We start from the raw sequence: 11,866 nt of genomic DNA on the forward strand, positions 1-11,866 counted from the left end.
TTTCCCCCACAGTGCAGGCTGGGAGGCATGCTCTAGCACTCCCTGCCTTCTGGCCTCGGTCAGTGCAAGCCTCTGCCCGTCTTTCCCAATTGAAAACTGAACATTAGTTCAGTTTGTTATTAGTTCAGTCTACACACCTTAGAGCAACCTGCAAAAACTTAATCACTTCTGCCTTGGGGCTTTTGACTGTCTGTACTTAGCTATGGATAGCGCTCTCTCTATGCAACTTGCAATCCATTCCTGCATAAGCACACTCCTACGTGAGCTTGGTTAACTTACTATCTTCTTGAAACACAGGAATCTGATCTTAACAGCACAACCAGGTCTGTAACTCTCCCCACACACTATAGTTACTAATAAGCATGAAATGTGGCGAACAGCCTGCCTTGAAACAGAAAAGGGTGATGATTATTTTGAACATAAGGCGATACTAAGTATGAGGCTGGAAGGGCTGCTAACTACTAGCGCGCTCACATTCACTATGCACAGCTTTACCTACATTGCTAATTCTGTACTTCCTGTTTGCGTGCAATTACTTTCAGATTTTCCACGTATGACATCAAATACAAAATCTTAACTTTTCTTTTCTTTTTTTTGTTAAACTGATTTAAGGTAGTGTCAGGTACCAAACTAGTCCTCAAGTCTCCCAGTTTTTGCAATCACATTTTTTTTCTTTTGTGTGTGAAAAAGCAAGGCAAACAGGAGAAATATGTCTTCACAGGGAGAAGAGTGACATTGTACATAAGTGGAGGGAAGCATAGACAGTAAACAAGCATGGCGTCTCTTCTATACTCATGTAGGTGTCTGTAAGTTCCTATTGTTACATGCCTTGTAGCTCCAGAGATCTGTCTGAACAAATACAAACACTTGAGTGCCAAGTTTCCTTCTTATAGATATGCTTATGGAAGCAACAAATTCATGGTTGAGCCTCCACACCAAAACTGGTGAAGACTCCTCCTTTCCTTCCTCCCTCCACTAGTCCAGTAAAAAACAGCTTACAAGTGTAGGGCTTTTGCCAATTCCTGAATTAGGATTTTAGTTTTAAAGCAGTAAAACACGTGCTACTAACACAACAAAACCGTACAAGGAATTCGCTGGACAAATTGTGATTCAGTTGTACGTGGTTTATTATCTATAGCACAATCATCACTGCTAGAAAACCCTAGAACTATCTATGATTATGTTTCGTTTCAAAACTGTCATAATCAACTAACTTTGTAAACTGTATGCACTGTACATATCCATTATATTTACTAAATCAATCGCAACAAAAATTCATTTAGAGAAGGTTTCAGGAATGCTACCCACAATCCTTGGAGTTTACTTTGTAAAAAATTGTAAACTAAAAATTCAACTGTGTAAGAACATACTTTGACATTCAACTGTATCACCAGATAGGACTGAAGACTGTGCAATTCTAAATCAACAGATTAATATAATTTCTAACATACTAAATGAATAGGCCTATATTGGGAAACAGTCCGGTAATCTTTCCCCAACCAGTTTTGCAGCATGGTCTTCAAGAGAATGATAGCTACGCTGATTTAAGAAGTTTTGGTTGCGAGAGCTAATCAACAACATTATGAATACTTCTAGGCAAAGCAAATACAGTTTTCTTACAGGTGTAGGCAGAAAAACAAGACAGACGAGACTGCAAGCTCAACATATGGCAGCTAGAAAATGTCAAGATGAACAAACAACCTATCATCTGGTTCCTGAAAGTGAAAACAGGGCGGCAACAATTTAGGGGAAGTTAAACATTAAATCCTATTTTGTACTGACTGCATCACTTATCTATTCATAGGGCTGTTTCAATCGCAAGAGTAACATCTGATGTTGCCCTTTCCATCACAAATTTGTTTTCTGAAAAATATTTACTTCCCATCTCCCAGTATTGCTCTCTCAAATGCTTTACATCTTGCTTAAGGGCTAAATAAGTGATCTCTGTGATGTCAGCACAAGTAAGAAACATTTGGAGAAAATACAATATGAAGATTTATTAACTAGCCTAATTTTCTATTGACAATTTTGACAGGTTGCACAACTTTCTATGCATTTTCCCAATCATTGTTTCCCAATCATTATTTCTTAACAATTGAGCTTGTGTGACCAAGGACCAAGTAGAAGCGGTAAAATTTTAATGGGTCTTTAAGCATTTATCCAGCAGTTTAAACAATCATTCCCAAAATATTTGCATTCTACAAGATACTCAAATATAACTCCCAGTGCTATTAATCAACATTACACATGAATATAATAACAAAAAACATGGAGCTGCACCATTAGATTGTTGCAAGTGTATTGGTTTCCCCCCCCACTGAATTTTTCTTGCTCAAAAAAACATAGAACAGACTTGACCCACACTTTGGTACACTTAAGTATTGACATAAGTTTAACAATTCCTGTGTTTGCAGAATTTTCATGAAATTATACAGATACAAAGTCCCAGTATAAGCAAGCTCTGCTGAAAACAGATATGCCTACTAAAATATTACTGATACATTTAATTTCCTAAATAGTTAAAATAACCAATACCTTTATAATCTGAGATTTTTAGTTTCATTTAAAGGGCAGAAGAACGAATAAATTCATTAAAGCATGAATACAGAGTTATTTTTGCATGTTAATTTTCTCAGAAATGGACTCTTAGATTACACAATAACTATTTTTGGGGTGGTTGTGCCATCCATTTTTTAGTGCTTCAATCAACAAGAGGCTTAGTGGTTCAAGACCAACTCTAACTTTTTCAAACGTGGCCATCTACATAGACATGCAGACTTTAGCTCACTAGCTCTTTTAAAGGAAATTTTACTATAAATACAATTCTCTGAAAGAAGGCTCTGCTATACCAGTCTTTTTTTTTCTTGGGGTCTCATGACCTTGGCAGCTCACAAGCGGAATGTATCTTGTAAAAGTGAGACAGTTCATGCACATGCCTGATGCCAAGAAGAACAGATATATTTATTGTACTGTATATTACAGCTGTGTATTGTATACCACAGTCATTCACTGCCAGTTCCTTTTCAACCTAACCTTTCTAAGTATCAAAGGAATAATAAAGAGTCTTACCTCCTCAGAGGGAACTCAAGAGGGTACATATAGATGTACAAAGGACCTGACTTTCAGAGAACTATTACTACAGGTAACTATAGCAATCCCCCCCCCAGTCACATATCCTTGATAGAGTGTCATATTTAGTGACTGTAAAGCAAGAGGAATGCAAGACAAATGCTGTTCATAAGTAACACTGAAGAACCATTTGTTTAACATACTAGGGCAGTCATTTAAATACCATATCATCCAAAAAAGGTCATTGCTCAGGATCACTCTGGTCAGCCATCAGTGTTCTTCATTAATACACTCCATTATCAAAAATAAATTGTGTGTTGGTGGCTACTTCCCTGAGGTATTTTTGATACACTATTGGCTTTAGCAGCTCACTGTGGGTACAACTAGAAGAAAGTTCTAGCATTTGAAAACATTTTTTCTCCCTTCTCCATCCTAACCTCCTATTACATACATATTTATATCATGCAGCGTTTAATAAATATACTCACCTACTCAGCAGAACCAAGTTGGGAAGCTTTCCATGGCTAGTGGGAAAGCCCAACTCAAGCATTTGTCCCTAGTTTAAGTATTATTTAACATATAGTCTATCAATGTGACTTGCCAAGTGTTCTGATGCAATGTTTTCTATAGTTCACAGAGACAGCTCCTGTGCCTCTATCATTGTTATCAGTTTCCCCAGGTAGAATGAAAATACAAGTCATCAAATTTATCCTGCTACTGCTTCAGTAACTCTTTAACAGTTGCAAAAACATGAGCTAGAGAACTGTGTGTAAGAGAGACTGGCCCAAATATTTGAAACGATAGAAGAAAATCCCCCCTCCACCTGCAAAAGTGGACAACCTGAGGAGAAAGCACCCTTCTCCCTCATTTGCTGCAGATGGAAATCTGGAGAGCAAAAGAAGTGTCAAGCTGCCTTTCCAAAAGTCAGGAAGAGACAGACATAAGTTCAGGACACTACTTAGCCTTCAACAAATGTACAATAAGCAACATCTGAGCAGACTGAAAATAGTGATTGGAGTCCTAGCACCTTCCCTGTTTTTAGCGTTTGGAAGCTAGTGAGGATGAACTTCCCATCACTGTATTCCACTTGGACCTCAGTAGAGGCACTCTACACTTACTGGTCATACTGGCCTTTGACTGGTCGGCTTCTACTATAATATAGGGAAAAAATTCAAGATGACAGTATTGATTATGAGATTTTGAGGTCTGAATATTCACAATCTGGTCACAGCTAGGCAAAGAAATTACGATTAAAGAATGTTTTTCCCCCATTAAATTGCTCATGTCTCAGCTTTCATTCTGAAAAAATATCATTAAGCCACAGTCAATCAGCCAAAAATTGACACTGTTTAATTTTGTGCGTTTAGGATCATCAGAAGTGAATCCCAGAATACTAGTGCTGCTTTCCACCCTACAAGACTTGCAAACAGCTCTAATAATAGATAGTTACTAAAGTTGGAAAAAAAAAAAAAAAAATATATATATATATATATAAAATCAGCGCTTAAAAATTATATCTATTTACACAAGTTTAAAAGTTGATCACATACAGCTCACTGAATGCAGCCATATGAATTCTACACCCATTGCACAAATTGAGCTCACAAATCAATGTATAAGAACATTACTGGCAATGGTCTCGCTCGTGGCACAAGTTTTACACCTCAAAAAAACTAACAAAACATTATTTGATACAATATACAATGTACCCAAATCTGTTCCCTTAAATCATTGCAACTCAAACTTTTCTTGTAACTGAATGCAGTTACATAAGCATACTTCAAAGCAACAGTTGCCTGCTGGTGACTGTGGTCTATCAAATGCAGAAATTCTAGGGTTTTGGTCACAGACATCTAAATAGCTTTTGCTAAAAAGATTTTGGGGGTTGTTCAATTCGTTACGTATGTAACAACCAATGTTTACAGATCGCTGGGAGCAAACCTGCCCGAAAGAGCCAAAAGAAGCCCGAAATGAGACTCTAGCACTAGAATTCTTCAAAAATTTTTATTTTCTCCAAGTACCAAAGCAACTATTCAACTCCATCATTACTCTTCAGACTTGTCACTGTGAAGTGCATAAAAGCAGGGCTGCTAGCACTCACATTTGCAGACATCAAACGGCTAAAAAAAAAAAAAAAATTGTTTTAAATAAAGCATTAGCATTTGGAGGGGTGAAAATTTACCCTAAGAGCAAACAGAAGAAAAAAGTTGGATCAACTTCATGCAACCTTTCTGAAGCAGTGTCACTTTCATTACCATAGTAAAATAAAACCACATGCAATGTAAACACAATAATAGCACATATCAGGTCGGTAGCATTTTTGTACATTAAATTTGAAGGGACTAAACTAATCTTAAAGATATATGAAGGACAAAATGTATTGAAGGAAAGGCCAATGAAAGGGATAAAGTGAATCAGAAGATGGCGAAAGGGACAATTATGTTATGAAGCCGAGATAGAGAACAAGGCAAAGGGAGTCCATTCAAAACAGTAAAATGTTCTCTGAACGGCTAAAGGTCCTTGCTTTGGCTGCTCCTGCAACAGCTACTACTGGCAGTGATGTTAATATACAATTTGGCAGAGTTCTGGAAGAAATTATTTATAACAACAAGTGACTGTGCACAGGCAAGCTGAACTTAAGTTGAACAGCCATGCTCTACACATTTTGGGAAAGGTGGGGTTAAGAATGTTATTTGCCTACTTAAGCAACTGTTATCACCACCACCCTTTCTAAATGGCTCTCCATCCAATTTCCCAGGTGATACACAGCTTCTCTCCATAATCTCAGTGCATTTGGAGATGTAGCAGATGTTATGTATCAAAGATCTAAGTTTATTTTTAAGCTATTTACTTATTACATTAAACATTTTGCATATCAGAGAAATTGTTTATACAAATGCAGAACATATGCTGATAATCCCAAAGCAATTTTGATGACTATTGTTTATCAAGGAACAACAGAAGTATTACCCTACTTAAATAAGTATCCCCGTGTTCAAGAATTTTCCTATTCTTATTTTCTTCAATATAGGTAAAAACCATACAAAAGTATGTCTGAAATCATTTTCCAGGACTGCTTCAAGAACGTTACAGAGCAATCCAGGAAAATAATAAAAATATTTTTTGCATAATCTGTGAGAGAGAAAGCCCAGCTAACTTGAGGGTCATTCATATAACAATAAAAGTAGAGACAGGCAGAATGATGTAATACAAAGACACCTGGAAGATATTCGGCATCAGTCAAAGACAGTTCTTATATAGACCTGGCATTACAGCTTGTCAACAGTGAATAGGTGACAAAGGCACTGCAAAAAAAACAAAAACCCCAAAGTTGGTGCTAAATAGACACTTAATTTGAATGGAAACTAAATCCTAAACTGCCAGGTAAGCTCTGTGCATTTTGGAGACCAAGCAAAAAGCAAGAGATGTCCATTTTCAACTATAAGAAAAACTCCTCGAGGCAGAGACTTCTCATTACTGGTCTGTAAAATGCCATATACATGGCACTGCATTTATAATAATAACAACAACAATCCAACATAAGAATGAGTAGATTTTCCTAGAAAACTCAAATCGTGCTTAACTTTGGAAATAAAATGATTGTGGAAGAAAAAAGTGGGGGTGAAGGGCAGTGGAAAAGAAAAACTATCACAGTAAGTTGTGGAATTGCCATCCCTGGACATCTTTAAGAGCAAGTTAGACCTACCCTTGGACTAGGATGGTTTAGTCGGGGGGTTGGACTAGATTACCTCCTGAGGTCCTTTCCAACCCCCTGCTATTCTATGATCCAGTGAATTATCAAAGACTGAATTTGGAGCTTTCACATTCTTAGCACTATTTCTAGTGCACTTTGGTAACTGCTGGCACAAAATTACCATTCAAACAGAGTTTCTCCACTGTTCCCTGTTATGTCACAGAGTATGTGCAAAACAAATTTTACTAACAAAAAAAAGTATGGATGCACTTAATGCAACTGTAATGCAGTATTTCCAGCAACTCCACGCATGACTGCAAAGGCTGCTTAGATACATTAGCATTAGTGTTACAATGAATACAAAAAAAAAAAAAGACCACATTTCATTACATGCTGCTTAGTTTGATTGGTAGAAGACTTTATAGCACTGTTTGTTATAAATATGTATTAGAATACTTCTCTGCTTCCGCAAAACATAATAGAAGAGGAACAAGAGGGGAGAAAAACCACCAACCAATTCCACATTACAATTAGTTATAATTAGCTCTCTGTAGTAGCACTGGTCGGGTGTACTTTACTGTAGTAGCGCTTCTGTTCTATGTTGATGCAGATAAAGTAATTACATTATTCCTGAATGGCATGTTTGGTGCATGAGAGCAATAAAAGCCCTCATTAGAAACAGGGAATGTCAAGGAAAAACAAAACCACACGGCTAACTGCTTTACGTTATTCCACATTCAAGGTTGTTTCTGGCCACAGAAACAAGAAACATCTGCTTTTAGTAATTCTTTACAGTGAACTCAAAAAACTGATGATAATCTTTCACTATCATATCCTACACTTCCATTCCCTTCCAGAGAGGAACTTAAATCCAGCCAAAATGAGGAACATTTATAAAAGTGAGAGAGGTGTTTATCTACCCCATAAATATTCTTGAGTTAAAAAAAAAAAAAAAAGTATGTGTGCAGCTATATAAAGTGAGCATATATAAAGCATCCCTAGCCAATTACAAGTAAGTCCAGAAAAAATAAAATTACTTGGCACTGATCAGAAGAACATGCTCCAGGACACGCCAAAGCTGTGTATCAGGATATTTTTATATCTACGCAGCAGATCGCTAGTTTATTACTTTTCATTATCTGTCCTTCAAATTTGTTCTAAAGAAAGAATTTTTAGGAATTGGAATAATGTGAAAGTTTCTTGTTGAATCAGTCTCAAATCACCACAGTAGATGAATGTGGGTTTTCAGAAAGACGAAGTCTGCAATTTTCAAAATGTTCTTATAAGCCGATGAACTACAAGTACAGACTGAAATGGGTTTCCTGGAGAGGTGTTCTTTTAAGTGGTGCCAGACACAATGTCTTACATCTGAGTAGGGTATATTCAAAAAGAAAAACCAAGTTAAATCAAAGTAAGGTAAAGTTCACAAACACTGTGGGTAGAAAAGGACTATGAAATGCAATGATAGCAAAGACTGTAAAGAACAGAGTAACATTCTGGTTTTCAGGTGGATAACTGGTACTTTTGTTGTAAATTATTAACTATTCTAACATCTAAGTAAAGCACTTTGATAAAGTCTTACATTTAAACTCACCTGATTCATTTTGAATTCCTGTTGTGTTCTGAAAAGATACACACAACAAAGAAACTTCTTTGATTACATGAGCCCTAAAAAGAAAAACAGACAATTGTAATACGTACCTACCTACAGATTTACAGTGATTTGAAACTACACATAGATTGGTGGAGTTCTTTTTAAAAAGGGGATTTTCAAATGGCAGTGTATTACTTTATACCCGTGGGGGCGGGGGCAGCAACCTTTTCTGGCAGGTGCGCCACAAACTAAGCCCTTAACCCACCTGGAGTGCCACTCAAATCCTTTCCCGTGCCCTGTGTGCTGTTCTGCTTTTTGCTCCCTGCTCAATATGCTGCGCTGCCTTTTGCTCCCTGCCCTGTACTGCCAGCCTGACCTGTTGCTCTTCTTTCTGTTCCCTGTCCTGTCATACACACAAGCTGCCCTAGCCACTTGTGGCACACGTGCCATGGGTTGGCCACCCCTGCTTTAGACCATATTTGCTTCAGTCTACAGCACTGCCAATGCAATTGAATGAAATTTCGTCTTCAAAACAAGGAAGAGATTTCTATCATGATTTTTTTTTCTATTGCCCCATCTTAAACTGAGACAAGAATATTCCAATAACCGGCATCAACTAAATAACTAAAAACAAATCAATTGTGGTAACATTTAGCAATGCAAAGCGCTGCTAAAGACTTGGACTGACGCAGAGATTTAATTCAGCCCAGTCATGATGCTTGCCCCCGATATGTTCACAGCAGTTTGAAAGGACTTAGCTGCACAGCTCTCAATAATGGCAAGAATCATGCAATTAAGTCTTTACTCACCAACTCTAAAACAAGGAGGTTTTACTTAAAATTTAGTATAGTATGCATTGAAGTACTCAAAACCAGTTTACTGCATGCTAGCATTTTTAATAAAAAAAGGTCTGTGATTTGAAAGGGCCTGCTTCCATAAATATTCCAGATAGAGATTGAAACCTCTATGCATGTAACTATAGTCATCAGGAGAACACTACACCTGAGAGTTAGCAATTTGCTATGCTTTTTATGCACAAGGAATTATTGTTGGAAGTTGCAACACAACTGTTACACTGATATTAGGCAGTAAATTAAATGTACTATACAGTATCACCTCTCTCAGAGATTCAGTGTCTAACAAAAAATTCTCCTGGATAAGTAAACCTCTTGTAGTGTTCTGTTCCACTTTGAATAACTTATTTTCACCTACACAGCATTTAACAAACCTGTGTTTACAGAAATAAGCTGATAAACATACATTTATGACCCAATCTTGCAACTGGCTCCACATATGGAATGATCTACCCATGTAGAACCAGTTACAGATGAGGAACTCAACTGGAATCATTTCGGTACATGGGAAGAGGGAATACCTTTTTAGAACATAATTATGATGTTCTGAATATGTCTGATGGATGTGCTGAAGTAAGTCAGTTCAAAATAGTACTATACATTTCAGTCCCAATATATTCACCATCCTACCTAGAGCCTCAAATGTGACTTTCCAAATTAGCAGCACCAATGAAATCCAAAAAAGCATAATGCTCAAAACTTTCTACTTCTATTTTCAATAAGTTGTGAAATGGGAAATATTTTGATGGCTCCTCCCACATATTTCCATCCTCAGCATGGATACCTTCACTCCTCACGCTCTCTCTTATGTAATGCACTTTTTACATTAGATAAAAGATCCCTGAAATACAATGCATGGACTCCTGTTGGTTTGCTGAGCATATGCTAGCACTCTGCTGAAAGCAAGCTGATCATATGGGGTAATTAAATAAAAAGCAGAAGTAGACAGTATGACAAACTTCTCTCCTGAGATGTGGCTGGCATCATGAAAAAGTTGAGCGATTTTTAGCAACGCTGCAATTTAAGCCCGTATTCATTGCTGAACTGGATTACATATCAATATCCATGTCATTTTAGAGTTGAAATATTACGGACACTAATACTGTACAGGCATTCGAAAATTTTGTAGCCTGAAAGAGAAATGTATTTTTAGTACAATAAATGTCTTGGTTATGCTCTGTTGAGCTTCATATCCAAAAGAAATTACTGATGGGAAGAATATAAATGCAATTGAGTTGTATTATGTTCAGAAGACAACTTGGCATTTTTTCTATATTTTTGAGACATCTGGACACAGTAATACTTGAGGAATTTCACTGAAATACAATACTGAAAGCACAGGGAACATCTTTTGCAATGTTTTACCTAGAACTACAGACAAATTATTGCAAACAATGAGGATGAAAAACATTTCCTGAAAAATGCGAATGTACAATGTCACCACTACTCTACCACTGAACATTTGCTATTTGACACAGACTAACAAGCAGCACAAAATGTATACACTGAGGGGTAAGAGCTACAGGAAAACTAACAGGTTAAAACATGGAATAAGGCATTTATTAAAAAAAAAAACCCCAAGCATCCTTATCTATGTAATTAAGGCAGTTATAGACAGACTCCGGAAATGGAGAGAACTGTAAACACTCAATTCACTACACCTAAATTACACCATTTAATTTTTTTCATTTTGTTCTGTTTGAATAATGAAGACAGCTTGATTGTTCTACTTCTCACATTCTTCTTCAGTACTGAGATATAGATTTTAACCAACATAAAATAGATTTTAAATCTGACAACTTCCTCCACCTCCCAAAGAAATCAAGTATTTAAAGACTGTATAAAACTTTTCTTTTTTTTTAGTTCAACAAAATATTAAAAGTCTTAGGTAAACTCCCTGAAAGCATCTCCAACACAAGAAAGAGAAGGGAATTTCATTTAACTCTTTCAAAAAAATAGATATCTATTTTAGATATATATATCTAAAAATAAGTCTCATATATATATAGTTGGGGAGAGTTTTCTAACGTGAACAGTGCTAGAGGCTAATTAAAAAATTGCCTTAAGTCCAAAGTAAAGAGCTTGTTGCTTGTAAGACAGAATTAGAGGAGAAATTACATTAAGCTTAAAGTACAAAGTTAGCCATGACCTGTTTTCATCCAGAAGTCAATTCAAAATTCACATTTCATTTGAGAATGTTGTGCAGACTTTTGTTACAAGTCATGCTTAAGTACCATAACTGAAACGGATTTCAGATTCTTTTTTTTTCAATTTATTTTCCCACTTCAGTTCCTTGCAAAGAGCAAGTTTCACAGTTCAATTGTTAATTGCATGAGAAAATCTTCATCATAAAGATAGTTAGCTGGCTTCTTTATACCCAAAAAATGTACAGTGTCAAAAGAAATTTTTTTTTCAACATTAGCAATTTCTAGAAGGTAGTCAAATAGATCAGAGAGAGAAAGAGAGAGAACGTTGAATAAAATAAAAGACTAAGACCCCGACTCTGGAAACACTTGGGCATCGCAATAGTACTGTCCATGTCTGAGGTGCCAATGAGCAAACTCGGGCTACACCAATGTAAAGTTACTCACACAAGTAATTGTTTGCGAGCAGTCAGGACCTATTTATATAATAAGAATTTTAAAATATGTCTAA

The 11,866-nt window shown here is 36.5% G+C and overlaps 1 protein-coding gene across 6 annotated transcripts in view; it reads right to left on the minus strand.

Moving 5' to 3' along the window:
* The window catches only part of PRDM2 (PR/SET domain 2), a 90,186-nt gene extending 79,172 nt beyond the window's left edge, over nt 1–11,014 (minus strand). For 2 of the 6 annotated variants that reach the window (XM_025198128.1, XM_025198131.1), the window contains exon 1: nt 8,358–9,176. In XM_025198128.1, the coding sequence (XP_025053913.1) occupies nt 8,358–8,366 (9 nt within the window). In that variant the 5' untranslated portion in view covers nt 8,367–9,176. Of the gene's footprint in view, nt 1–8,357; nt 9,178–10,170 lie in introns of those variants that run through there. The other 4 variants (XM_025198129.1, XR_003092896.1, XM_025198130.1 and 1 more) reach the window with 4 other exon arrangements.
* Between the last annotated feature and the right edge of the window lie 852 nt (nt 11,015–11,866).

Source organism: Alligator sinensis, unplaced genomic scaffold (genome assembly GCF_000455745.1).
Source record: "Alligator sinensis unplaced genomic scaffold, ASM45574v1 scaffold569_1, whole genome shotgun sequence".
NCBI classification, from domain to species: domain Eukaryota; kingdom Metazoa; phylum Chordata; order Crocodylia; family Alligatoridae; genus Alligator; species Alligator sinensis.